The sequence below is a fragment of the Euphorbia lathyris genome, chromosome 3, assembly GCF_963576675.1.
Source record: "Euphorbia lathyris chromosome 3, ddEupLath1.1, whole genome shotgun sequence".
NCBI lineage: Eukaryota > Viridiplantae > Streptophyta > Magnoliopsida > Malpighiales > Euphorbiaceae > Euphorbia > Euphorbia lathyris.
Window position 1 is genome coordinate 28,291,085 of NC_088912.1, and position 14,678 is coordinate 28,305,762.

Below are 14,678 nucleotides of genomic sequence, written 5' to 3' on the forward strand. Positions count from 1 at the left end.
TTTAGGCTAATTTTTCTTAATTTATTTTTCTCGTTTTCACTAAACATTAGGAAACCCGTTCGAGCCTATTAACCAACTTTTTTGTTAATACCCTTTTTAACATTTTACCCTTTTTAACATTTTACCCTTTTTCCTCTTGTTCAAATACCGACAAAATCAATTTGCACCCAAATCACTTGGAAAAAGTCACGGCCTTAACAAACGAGCACCATAAGCCTTCAAAATATTGTTTTTGTACCTCTATAAAAAACAAAGGATACAATAAAAACAAAAAGGCATTCTCAAGCTCCACCCGAGCAATTTTGAAGTATATTTTGTAAAAATCGCCAAGGCCGAAATAAATAAAAATACGGTGCGATCATAAGTTGGTATTTTGGAACTTGAGTCTCTTTAAACTAACCACTAAAAAGCCACCCACATTACAACCCCCCTCCGGGTTCATTTTTAATGTTGCCTAACCATGCTATAGGAGGAAAAACCCGGATGAAAATGCAAATTCAACATGATCTTGAGTAAGTGCAAGGAAGAGTGCTAAAACACCGACCCACCAAAAATTGAGCGTAAGAGTGAAATTCCTTGGTGAGGTACTACCGAGTTCTCAAAAGATGATCGGCTCCCGTTAATATCGCCTATTAAACTTAATCATGGAGGTCTCAAATAAGTTTTTTTTACTCAATTGCTTGCGTAGGTACTTACCGAAACCTTTGCATAAAACCGTAACTTTGAAATCACGCACTTGGTAAAACCAACCTTCGGTTTGTTTCTCAATTATCTCAATCCCTTGTCTTTCGATTTCTTTTACTTGAGGACAAGTAAAACTTTAAAGTCCGAGGAGGTTTGATAGGGGTATTTTACCCCTATCTTTTAGCGTGATTTACGGGTTGATTTTGGATAAAATAAATAAGTTTAATTACAAAAATAAAGTGTTTTGATAAAATAAAGAAATAACAATAAATCTCATACTTTCAGTTTATTTTCCTCGTTTTTTATTAGTTTAGGAAATAAAAACGTCAAGCTAACTCGGCTCTCAAGTTTTGTATTTCAGGTACGAGAAAGGAGCAAAAATCCACTTCATACGCGGGGCGTATAATCCTCTACGCGGGGCGTGAAACATGGTGTCGGTAATGATTGCCTTATCCGCAGGCACCATGTGGAAATGACTCAGCATACGCGGGGCGTATGACACCTTACGCGGGGCGTATGACACATGTCGGAAATGATTGGCCTAATCCTAAAAGTCAGACTGCATTGTCTTTCGGAGTCAACTCTCCATACGCGGGGCGTACCACCATATACGCGGGGCGTAAAAGGCAATTCTTCAACGTAAAAAGATCAGAGACTCTTTTACGCGGGGCGTACTTCAGCTACGCATGGCGTAAAAGCACCAATTCAAGCAATAAAACTCCAGAGACTCAAACACGCGGGGCATACAATCCTTTACGCAGGGCGTGCTTGAGACAACAAGACAACGAATTGGTCCACATGCAGGAGATTTCTGACGGAATGGGCATTTACGCGGGGAGTAGACCAATTTACGCGGGGCGTATCATGGGATTTCTGCACCAAATAATGTTGCTCCATACTTTAGCTTTGTGAAATTACAAACTTGCCCTTGCTTGATGTCTATAAATAGGAAGCTCTTGAACTTCATTTGACACCAATTACATACTAGAGAGCTACACTATACTCTTTTCTTTCCTTGTAATTTAGATTCAGATTTTGTAAGTTAAACTCTCCCCCTCGAGAGCTTGTTCGTTGTTCCGGCGTTCCATTGACGTTCCGTTCCACCATTCGTCACCAAGCTCGAGAGTTCCACCTCCACGACCTAGGAGACGGCTTTGAGTCCGGTTAGCTAGTTCCAAGGGTGGATTCTCCCTTTTTACTTGCTAATTAGCTTGAACTCTTCCTATGTACTAGGCTTGGTTGTATTTCATCTAATCACTTTCCACATTTATAATTTATGATTTATAATCTCTATTTCTCTTTATGTGTTAATGTTTATTGTTTTGATATTGATAATTGATTATTGTGTAGGAGAACGCGATTACCGCCGCCATTCGGGCTATCTTTAGGGAGTTATATAGGTGTTGCCTTACCGGAAGTGACAAACCGGAAACCGTAGGAATTGATAAGCCACGGAACTTACGGGCCCTAGTTTCTAATTCCCCCGCATCAGACACGCCTTGACTAGGAATCACGTAGTCTAAGTGCTTCACGGGTCGGTTCTACTACACTTGGTCGTCTTTGCAAGAGTAAACTATTATCCGTATACATCTAGAGTCATTGTTTATCATAGCTATAACTTATCATATTCATCCCACTTCATAGAGTTTTAGCTACATGAATCTGTGTCGCCAATAGTGAGGAATAGTGTGTAGTTGTGTCTTATTTAACCCCAAAGTAATTACCGCTTAAATAACATACGAAACCGAGTCGTCTAATACTTGCAGTTATAAATCCCGTGGATTCGATACCCGGTCTTAACCGGATTATTACTTGATACGACGGGGTACACTTGCCCCTAAGTAGTTGTTGCGTCTAGTAGAGTTAGAGCATTAGAAAGACCACATCCATATTAGTAGCACATTCATCGGAATACACATTTAAGTAGTCGTGAGAAACTCTACCACTAGGCGCGCCGCATCAGCAACCCAAAACTAAGTAGGAAGAGGGAGTTAGTGGGCAGTTGTTGGGTATCCTTGAGCATGGGGATATTTTCTTTGCTATTGTTTGTTACCAGATTTGGAAGTGGAGGAACGAAGAAATATTTGAGAAGAAAATTGTTTCTTTGCCTAACTTAATTGAGTTCTTCTCGGGAAAAATGGTCAATATTACTGATAGCTTCAAAGGAGATTCTCTTGCTAGGTCTACCCAGAAGAAGGTTGTTCATCTCATTGGTTAGTGCAGGCCTAGGGAAGGAATGGTGGAATTAAATACAGATGGATCTTGTCTGAAGGATGGTAGGATTGCTGCAGGAGGTTGTTGTAGCTCGAACTCAGAAAAACAGGAATAGACCGAACAAAATTAAATGGGCAGAGTCGCGGACAATGTCGCTTTCTTTAAGACGTTCGCGGAACTGTCGGAAATTAGCAAACAGTATGAACTCCGATCGCCTCCAATATAAAACAGCCCTCTGAATATACGATTTTTGTATTGCACCGTACAAAAATCGTTCTGTATACACTCTCTGACTATTTGCTCAGTTTCGAAAAAAACACAGAATGAATGAAAAGTAATTGTTGGTGAAAAGCAGTCTCACATCACCTATTTATACAGGGAAAAAAGAGCTGTTGAGCTCTGATTTCATGGAGAAGGTGAAGGAGGAAAATCAGGAAGGTGGAGGAGACTGAAGACACGTTCAGAAAAAATGGACGTTATGAACAACGTTCACAAAGACTAAATCAGAGTAAAAAATAATTAAATAAAAATTGATTTCCGAAATTAAAAAAAAATAATAATAAAAATATTATTAATTTTTTTCAATAAAAAAATATACATTTTACACCACACCAACCCAACCCGGCCCGGTCGGACGGACGGCGCGCGCGCGTGTGTGGTGGTCAACCAAAGAGATGGGTCCTCACCCTTTCACAAAAGTGGGTACCCCTTGGGGCACACCCCAAGCATGTAAGGACCTTCATTATAAACATCTCCACCAAGTGCTTTGAAAGCAATGTGGGATGTTTTTTCACTTGAAAAGACTTAAAGACAAATGAAGACACATGGGTGGGCTCATTTCATAAATTATATTTGGGCCAATCCCAACAATCCCCCACTAGAATTTTTGAAATCATTTTACTGAGCATTTACATAAGGTCAGACATAAACAGAGGTATCTTTCGATTTGAACCTTTGCGTAGTGAGTATAGTTCAGATTTTACTAGAGTGACTCGTAGTCTTGAACTTTATCTCTGATGTATATCACGCCATAACCTTTTCAGAGTGTAGTTCTAGTAGCCCGTGCGTTTATGGCCATGCACGTCTATCCCGGTTTGATGAATGCTCTAGAGTTTTGCCCTAAACTCATAGGAAGTGGCCTCACTTCCACATTCATATAGGTGAGTCTATCAAAAGTACTCATGTAGCTATGTACTTCACTCCAAATGGAGTATAGACTTCATTAAGAGTTTCTATTATCTGAACCTCAAGTCGCTTCAGGATATTCATGCTTCAAATTGCATGATCTGACACATATTACAACACAACTTGTTATTACCCATTGAACCTATTTCTTGGGATCTCCAGTCTATAGGTTGGGTTACCATTGTGTGTAACTCATCACTGTAGGGGCATAAGTCCCATACTCTTTGCCGTATTATGGACTTTCTCTCTAGCTAATCCTTTCGTCAAAGGATCGGCTAAATTCTCTTCTGAGTGTATGTGATCCACTCTAACAGCTCCTTTAGTGAGTAGCTCTCTCACAGTGCTGTGCTTACGATGTATCTGTCGTTTCTTATCGTTGTAATAACGATTCTGAACCTTAGCAATAGCCACGGTACTATCACAGTGGATCAATACAGCTGGAATCGGTTTTTCCCATAGGGGAATCTCAGCTAACAGACTTCTCAACCAACCTGCTTCTTCACTAGCCACAGCTAGTGCAATCAGTTCTGATTCCATGGTTGATTGAGCTAGAATAGTCTGTTTCTTAGACTTCCATGAAACAGGACCACCAGCTATATTGAAAATATAGCCACTGGTAGCCTTGGAATCATCTGATAAGGTATTCCAGTCAGCATCACTATATCCTTCAAGGACTGCTGGAAACCTTTGATAATGTAGTCCAAGTTTCATTGTTCTTTTAAGGTATCTCATGACCCTTTCTATAGCATTCCAATGCTCCACACTAGGTCTACTGGTAAATCTGCATAGCAGTCCTACGACATACGCGATGTCGGGTCTAGTACAATTAGTGGCATAGCGAAGGCTGCCAATTATGCTAGAATACTCTGATTGTCTTACACTGTCTCCAGTGTTCTTAAAAAGTTTTATACTAGGGTTGTAAAGTGTACATGCAGGTTTACAATCAAAGTAGTTATATTTCTTTAGAATCTTCTCAACGTAGTGAGATTGATCTAAAGAAATTCCAGTTTCAGACCTAGTTATCTTTATGCCAAGAATGACGTTCGCTTCTCCTAGATCTTTCATGTCAAAGTTTTCACACAACATTGACTTAACAGCATTCACAACATGAATATTAGATCCAAAAATAAGCAAGTCATCAACATATAAGCAAATAATGGTGCAAAGACCATTTTCATATTTATAGTAGATACACTTATCACTTTCATTCACCTTAAAGCTATTTGAAATAATCAAGTTATCAAACTTTGCATGCCATTGCTTATGTGCTTGTTTTAGCCCATATAAAGACTTATCTAACTTACATACCTTATGGGCTTGACCAAAGACTACAAAGCCCTCAGGTTGATCCATATAAACCTCTTCTTCTAGTTCACCATTCAAAAACGCAGTTTTAACATCCATTTGGTGCATCACTAGATTGTGCATAGAAGCAATAGCAATCAAAACACGTATAGACGTAATCCTAGTGACAGGTGAATAAGTATCAAAGAAATCAACATTTTCTCTTTGTCTAAAGCTTTTAGCTACAAGGCGAGCCTTAAACTTATCTACTGAACCATCAGGTTTCAGTTTCTTCTTAAGGATCCATTTACAACCTATTGGTTTACAACCTGGTGGTAAGTCTACTAAGTGCCAAGTTTGGTTTGACTCAAGTGAGTCCATTTCATCATTAATGGCTTCTTGCCATAAATCAGCATCTAATGAGGTTAAAGCTTCTTGTATAGTAAGTGGATCCTCTTCTACTGTGAAAGCGTAAAAGTCAGAACCAAAGTCTTTAGATACTCTAGGTCTCTTACTTCTCCTAGGTTCAGATTCCTCAATCTCTTTTTGTACTATAGGTCTAGTAGCAGGTATGCTACTCGATGATGCACCCCCACTATTTCTTAATTTAAAAGGAAATCTATCTTCATAAAAGTCAGCATCATTTGACTCCAAGATGACTTTTGCATTCAAATCATAGAACCTATATGCTTTGCTATTCACAGCATATCCAATAAATACACATTCATAAGCCCTACTAGCAAGTTTGACTCTCTTAGGGTCAGGAATCCTAACATAAGCCAAACAACCCCAAGTTCTAAAATATGATAGACTAGGTGTTTTATTTTTCAAGATCTCATAAGGAGAGATTTTGCTTCTGGATTTAGGGACCCTATTTAGCACATAGCAAACAATCAAAAGGATTTCTCCCCACCAATGTGAGGCAGCACCTGAACTAAGCATAATAGCTACTACAGATCCGGTAAGTGTCCTATTTTTCATTTCAGCCTTTCCGTTCATTTCTGGTGAGTAAGGTGTTGTGGTTTCATGTATAATGTCATGTGTTTTATAGAAATCAATAAACAGGCTAGAACCATATTTTGTGCCTCTATCGCTACGAAGTATTTTGACTTTCCTATTGTATTGATTTTCTATTTCAACTATGAACAACTTAAACATGTCAAACGCTTCACTTTTATTTTTCATAAGATAAACAAAAGTAAAGTCAGAGCAATCATCAATAAAGGTTATAAAGTACCGTTTGTCTTTTCTAGTCAACTTTCCATCTAATTCACATATATCTGAATGAATTAAATCTAAAGGTTCAGAATCCCTAACAACAGATTTATGAGGTGTTTTTGTGATTTTTGCCTGACTACAATAATCACATTTAAGAAATTCATTCAAATTCAATTTTGGAATTAATCCTAAGTTACTCATATTTTTAATGATATGCTTATTAACATGACAAAAACGAGCATGCCAAACATTAAAAGTACACAAAGAGTAAACAGAAGCATTCACTTTATTAATCTCAACATTCAACTTAAACATGCCTTCAGTAGCATAACCTTTTCCTACAAATACATTGTTCTTAGTCAAAGTAAATAAATCTGCTCCTATAGTCTGAGTAAAACCAGCCTTATTGAGAAGATAGCCCGAAACCAAATTTTTTCTCATTTCTGGAGTATGCATCACATCCTTCAAAGTTAAGGTTTTTCCAGATGTGAAGTTCAATTCCACAATACCAATTCCAGCAACAATAGTAGTATGGGAATCACCCAATAACACTTTCTTATCTTCGGTCACAGCACTGTATGTTTTGAACATACTTCTATCATAGCAAACATGGCGAGAAGCACCAGTGTCTACCCACCACCCATCTGATCCACCTGTGAGGTTGATCTCAGAAATCATAGCAACAAAGTTATGTTGTTCTTCAGTCAGGTTAACACTAGGAGTAGTGTTTGGCCTGTTCCTGCACTTACGTGCCATATGACCTGGTTTCCCACAATTAAAGCATAGGAAAGCAGCATCATTTCTAGGTGGTTGTTGTTGTGGCCTATTTTGGTTCCTTTGAAGGTTCTAATTCAAATTAACTCGGGTGTTGCGATTTTGGATTGGTTTGCGGTTCTGATTCTTAATTCTTTTGAGTGGGTTTCAGAACCGCAGTGGACCTTTTAGTGCTATTAGAAACAATAAGCACTTCCTCTTTTAAATCTTGTTTTCGAGCTTCCTCCTCAATTCGGAGGCGAGTAATCAAACTTTCCATCGAAAATTCTTTTGTTTGTGCCTCAAAATATTTTTAAAATCTTTCCACGAAGGAGGCAATTTGTCAATAATGACAGCAACTTGAAATTGATCGTTTAAAGGCATACCTTCTGAAATAATTTCATGTGCTATCTTCTGTAATTCATGAGATTGAATTTCCACTGACTTGTCATCAGTCATCTGGAATTTGAGGTAGCGGCTTACAGCGTACTTTTTCGATCCGGCCTCCTCAGTGTCATATTTCCTCTGCAGTGCTTCCCATATTTCTTTGGCAGATTTTTCTTCAGCAGTGTAATAATCATACAGATCATCTGTCAGCCCATTGAGAATATAGTTTTTGCACAGAAAATCATTTTCTGTCCATCTTTCAGCAGCACGAACACCAGCACGAACATCTGCCTCATCACCATCTTCAAGAACAATTGGTTTTTCAGAAGTCAGAACAGAAGCTACCTTCTTTGTTGTGAGATAGAACAGCATCTTCTGTCTCCATCTTCGGAAGTGAGCTCCTTCAAACCGGAATGGTTTGTTGATTTCAGCGATGCCATTTGATTGTTCGGTAGCCATCAGCAGAAATTGAATCGTCTTAAAATTGTTGTAGCTCGAACTCAGAAAAACAGGAACAGACCGAACAAAATTAAATGGGCAGAGTCGCGGACAATGTCGCTTTCTTTAAGACGTTCGCGGAACTGCCAGAAATTAGCAAACAGTATGAACTCCGGTCGCCTCCAGGATAAAACAGTCATCTGAATATACGATTTTTGTATTGCACTGTATAAAAATCGTTCTGTATACACTCTCTGACTATTTGCTCAGTTTCGAAAAAAAACACTGAATGAATGATAAGTAATTGTTGGTGAAAAGCAGTCTCACATCACCTATTTATACAGGGAAAAAAGAGCTGTTGAGCTCTGATTTCATGGAGAAGGTGAAGGAGGAAAATCAGGAAGGTGGAGGAGACTGAAGACACGTTCAGAAAAAATGGACGTTATGAACAATGTTCACAAAGACTAAATCAGAGTAAAAAATAATTAAATAAAAATTGATTTCCGAAATTAAAAAAAAATAAAAAAAATATTATTAATTTTTTCCAATAAAAAAATATACATTTTACACCACACCAACCCAACCCGGTTCGGTCGGTCGGACGGCGCGCGTGTGTGGTGGTCAACCAAAGAGATAGGTCCTCACCCTTTCACAAAAGTGGGTACCCCTTGGGGCACACCCCAAGCATGTGAGGACCTTCATTATAAACATCTCCACCAAGTGCTTTGAAAGCAATGTGGGATGTTTTTTCACTTGAAAACACTTAAAGACAAATGAAGACACATGGGTGGGCTCATTTCATAAATTATATTTGGGCCAAGCCCAACAGGTGTTATGAGGGATGATGGGGGTGCCTGGATATCTGGGTTTTCTCAGAATATTGGTTTAGGTTCATCCTTTTTGGCGGAGCTTTGGGGGATCTTTTCAGGCCTTAAACTCGCCTTGAATCTAGGTTTGAAAAATCTGATTGTTGAATCTGATAACCTTGAGGCTATTGAAATGATCTCCAGAAAAAATGCTATTTGTCTAAATAGCCATAATCTTATCAAAGGAATTAATAGGTGTTGCTCTTCTTTTGATTTCATTAGCTTCAGTCATATCTTCAGAGAGCAGAACCGGATTACTGATCGGCTGGCGACTGCTGGGCATTATTGCATGATGGGCGTCACTACCCTTTCTCATCCTTCTATTTATCTTAATTCTCTTCTTAGGGATGATGTAGTGGGGGTTAGCTTCCCGAGACTAATCCCTGGCTAGGCTTTCGGGTTCTTTGTTTTCTTCTCTTTCCCATTCCCACCAAAAAAAAAAAAAAGTAAAAAAGAACTATACTCTTACTTTTATTTATCTAAAGTTATAATTTACTAAAAATAATTCATGAACATTATCCCAAATGACAACTACAAATTATAACAACATTCAAAATTATAAAGTACTAGTATTAAACAGAAGAGAAATTGACTTTGAACTCCCTTCTCCTTTTATCATTCAAAAACCTTTAATAATAAGGGAAGGAACATGTAACTCTGGCCTGCCATGGCTTTCTCCAACCTGGAAATGGTTCAATTTCATGGCTTACTTTACTTCTGAAACCTTTCACTGATACCCAAATGAGTCATGAGAAGACATACATGGGTTAGGAACTCTCCACCTTGTCTAAGCTGCTTGGCATGTTCATTAAAACTACAATGAATTGCAGCATAACAAACCATCTCTACCCAAACATCCCTTATCATCTCCCACTTCTCCTTCTCCCATGCTTCGTATGGCCGCAACATCAACAAACACCCCGCCAGTCTGCACCCCTCACCGAACACTGATTGATCATTTCTATCTTCCCTTCCTTTGACATCGAAGGTCCTACTGGTGCATGCTCTCACTATCATTTCCATATTGCAAACTTGGTGATCACCCTCGAGAAGTTTTCTTTGTTCGTTGAAAAACTTTGTTGCTTCTCTGTGTGTATCTCGGTATCTCATCTTGCTGCCAATACAATAAGGCAGCATGGGATGGCATTCAAGTAGAATATACAGCAAGTAGTCTGATAATGTTTTGCTTGCCTTACATTCTCCACTTTCTACTATATTTGGATTCTTGTAAAGATCAGAATGGTAGCAAAGATCTGTGGCAATATGCCATACAAGAACGCTCTCATCGAATTCAGCTTCCATACTCTTGTGAATTCGAGCAGCGTAACTAGGGCCTGGTGTATCTCCGATATAATCCAATTCGAACTGCATCCATTCTGTTAGTACTTGTTCTCCCTTTTGGCTGCATAATCGCTTACGTTCAGTAAAGTCAGTTGCTTGACTTGATTTCTTCTTGAGATCTTCAAATATAAACATCTTTAAGTGAGTTAAATCCTTTTGTGAACTTGTGTATTGCCGACTCTGCAACAACTTGTAGAACTTGTTCAACATATTGCTTTTAAACGGTTTTCTAATCAGGCAGGAACAGATGAAATTGTGTCGGGACAAGGAATTACACCACTTGTCATTGGCAGGCACCAGATGAAGTCTTTGGAACAAAGGTTGAGGCCAAGATATGACTTTATATGTAGCATCCACGAGTGAATTCTCGAGTCTGCTCAAAGAAACAGCTGTCCAATCTGAGAAAAGTAGAGTGATGGCTGCATATAGTTCTAACACAATAGCTCCAATCATCAGCAAGTTAGCTATAAACATGTGGCGAAACGAATTAGATGGTTTTCCCACAACCAAAAATGCAACAAATACAGATATTGATAATAATACATTGATGAAACGTATAAACCTTCCTGTGTGAGAATGAATCACAGTGGCCTTTGTGTAGAGAATATCAAACAAAAAACCAAGCTCATATTCAATCACATCAAAAGCTTTCTCCCAGGTCTGGCTGCGGAAGTAAGATTGGCTAACCTTCCGATCATCACTAGCAATGTTTAGATCGACAAACAAGGGCCTGAATTTGACAAAGAAGTAATAAGCAGTACTCAAAGTAGCTGCATTTGGAATATTACTTTCTGGTGGAAGAGGGATATGCGACACAGGTTCATTATGTTTCTTGCCAAGAACATGAGGGTCTGGATCATGGAGCGTGGACTTCCGGAATTGATCCTTACTTAAAGACCAGAGAATCCAAATTCGCTCCCCATACTTGAGTACTCCCATGAAAAGGATGAGAATTGATAGAATATTGAGCGGAGTGGCAAGCCATGATTTGTAAATGATTAGGCATGCCAAGATAAGCCGAGCACATAATGCAAGCCCATTCCTTAGCCACAACTCATTATCTTCCAACGCCAATGCTGTGATTGTGTCCGGACCCCCGAGATGCACGAGCATAAAGGGAGCCCAGAATGCCATTATCAATGTATATCTTTTGTCTACTTCTGGACATGCAAAGCTGTAGGAAATTGCGGTAAGTGAATAAGTTGCAGCCCATTCTGCAGCATTATAAGCAACCCAAACAAACATCTTGATCCTTTTCCTGCCCATATATTTTCTTCGGTTGCCAAGCAGAATGAGGACAACTTGACATAAGAGACTGATAAAAACCGTTGCATGGATTTCCAATTCACTGAAGTCCATCTTTTTGGAGGTTAAGGAAAAGACATCAATTAACATCCAAGGCTGCAATAAACCCAGACTTGCAAGAACTGAAAATAAGGAAAAACATCTCATCTCATGTATTGCTAACTAATAATGTTTCAAACAGAAGAAAAAAATAAAACACAAAGATAATTCATGAACTTACGCTTGAATAACATGGCAGCTCTAACTCAATATGAAACTCAAAAAGTGAGCATGCTGCTATGAAGGAAATAAAGAATTCACAAACAAGTGAAGGAAGCAGATAACTTTCATTTGGATCATCCATGTATGTATGTAGGTTTAGATCTGAAACATGTATTAATGATAGAGTTCTTTTTTAATATTGATTAATTATGCACATAATAGCAAAATAATTGCAAATTCAACTTTTTATTCATGAAATTAATGGCAAGAAAGTTGAATGTAGGGCTCAAATTATGCACATTATTGATATCTTTCTTATCCAATGTAGTACACATGCATTAAGCAAGAACTTTTTGTAACAGAGTTGAATTGAGTCTGATTCGATGTTAATTCATGCTGAAATGGCAATATGGAACCTGTAGATAGAAGAAAAGAAGGCTTTTCTCAGTTATGGGGACTACTTAATTAATTCGCAACTCTCTCCTTAATCAGTTTTTCAAGATTAGGAAAAATGGTCCATCAAACTCACAACAGCTAGCAGATGAAGTAAAAGCCAAAAATCATACCTGAGAAAAGCATCTCTCTCCCTTCTCTGAGCTGATTCTGCTATTAATTCAACGATCAATTCTCCAATTTCGTACTTAGTTTTGCTTACGCTCTTCTTATCAGAACAATATACCTTCTCCCGAAATTCCATTTCAATTGATGGAAAATGATATGCGAGCAAAGGATAGGGCTCTTCTTCAATAAGAAGAATGAAAGCTTTACCCGCCGCCGACAATACACACACTCTCGCCATGGAAGTATTTTGATAGTCTCTTTCTCTGATATTGCAGTTACTGGTTTGTTCTACTTCTTCAATTTCGAATTCAAGTCTGGTCTGTATTTATCCCACATCGGTCAGGAAGGAAGCGAATATACAGTTCATAAGGCCACACAGAAGAAGATATAAACACGACCTTACTTGAACAGGATCTGTTCTATAGGATCGTAACTCTGTATCCTTGATCACTAAGGAGACAGGAACTTAAGTCTGGTGGATGAACCATGACCGTGTGATCAGAGCGTGATTAACGGCTGGATCATTCTTCGGAATGGTCTGAGCTGTAGAGGATCATTTCAAGCCATCTTTGGGTAGAGTGGTCACACGGTTATCTGACAGAATAATTTTTTTTTTGTGATCAGAGCGTGATTAACGCACGGTTATCTGACAGAATAATTTTTTTTTTGTGATCAGAGCGTGATTAACGCACGGTTATCTGACAGAATAATTTTTTTTTTGTGATCAGAGCGTGATTAACGCACGGTTATCTGACAGAATAATTTTTTTTTTTGTGATCAGAGCGTGATTAACGGCTGGATCATTCCGTCAAGCCATCTTTGGGTAGAGTGGTCACACGGTTGTCTGACAGAATAATTTTTTTTTTGTGATCAGAGCGTGATTAACGGCTGGATCATTCCGTCAAGCCATCTTTGGGTGGTCTGGAGTGGTCACATGGTTGTCTGACAGAATAATTTTTTTTTTTTTATGTTTTATATGCATTATTTGTTTTTTCTTGGTGCATAAGCCTTAAAATAAATTCATCAAATGTTTTAAGAATTATTAATAGAATAATATTAGACTATTAGTTAGTTAAATGGCTCATTTTAACTTGAAATGGGAACCCATTGCGTTGGATCCTCATCTCAATTAGACTAGTTTATGACCGGGCTGGATCAGGCTCGGGCCGGACCCAACAGGCTTTTGTCTATAAATGCTGGACCGAACTGGACTCGGGTTCAAAAATCAAATCTCAAACTCATCCCATATAAGCTCATCTAAACATACATGTATAATTTTTAATAATAAAAAAGTAAATTTATAGAATAAAGTAAATAATATATAAATTTATTATTTAATATTAATAGACGGACTGGACGATCCGTGCTATCTTTATAAATCACAAACCCGTCTAAAAAAGAGGAGGATTTTAGCGGGTCCAGACCGAGCTGGGCCTAAAGATAAATTTCATATCCAAGCCCGGCTTAGGGGACACGGGCCTGGGCGGACCGGACGGGTACACGGGCCGGTGAACAGGTCTAATAATCTCAAACTCAGCCTATATAAGCTCATCTAAACATATATGTATAATTTTTAATAATAAAAAAGTAAATTTATAGAATAAAGTAAATAATAATATATAAATTTATTATTTAATATTAATAGACGGACTGGACCGATCCGTGCTATCTTTGTAAATCCCAAACCCGTCTAAAAAAGAGGAGGATTTTAGCGGGTCCAGACCGAGCTGGGCCTAAAGATAAATTTCATATCCAAGCCCGGCCTAGGGGACACGGGCCTGGGCGGACCGGACGGGTACACGGGCCGGTGAACAGGTCTAATAATCTCAAACTCATCCCATATAAGCTCATCTAAACATATATGTATAATTTTTAATAATAAAAAAGTAAATTTATAGAATAAAGTAAATAATAATATATAAATTTATTATTTAATATTAATAGACGGACTGGACGGACTGGACCGATCCGTGCTATCTTTATAAATCTCAAACCCGTCTAAAAAAGAGGAGGATTTTAGCGGGTCCAGACCGAGCTGGGCCTAAAGATAAATTTCATATCCAAGCCCGGCCTAGGGGACACGGGCCTGGGCGGACCGGACGGGTACACGGGCCGGTGAACAGGTCTAATAATCTCAAACTCAGCCCATATAAGCTCATCTAAACATATATGTATAATTTTTAATAATAAAAAAGTAAATTTATAGAATAAAGTAAATAATAATATATAAATTTATTATTT

The 14,678-nt window shown here is 38.3% G+C and overlaps 1 protein-coding gene and 1 non-coding gene across 2 annotated transcripts; one reads left to right on the forward strand and one right to left on the reverse strand.

Annotated features, from left to right (window-relative positions):
• Window positions 1–9,476: 9,476 nt before the first annotated feature.
• LOC136223363 (uncharacterized) lies at window positions 9,477–13,111 on the reverse strand. Its single transcript, XM_066011313.1, has 3 exons — window positions 12,443–13,111; window positions 11,896–12,292; window positions 9,477–11,797 (listed from the first exon to the last, which is right to left on the reverse strand). Exons 2-3 carry the CDS (start codon window positions 11,906–11,908, stop codon window positions 9,741–9,743), a joined length of 2,070 nt encoding a protein of 689 aa, XP_065867385.1. The 5' UTR covers window positions 11,909–12,292; window positions 12,443–13,111; the 3' UTR covers window positions 9,477–9,740.
• LOC136225313 (small nucleolar RNA U3) lies at window positions 12,831–13,041 on the forward strand. The gene has a single exon (XR_010687033.1). It is a non-coding gene; the product is annotated as a small nucleolar RNA U3 (small nucleolar RNA).
• Window positions 13,112–14,678: the final 1,567 nt, after the last annotated feature.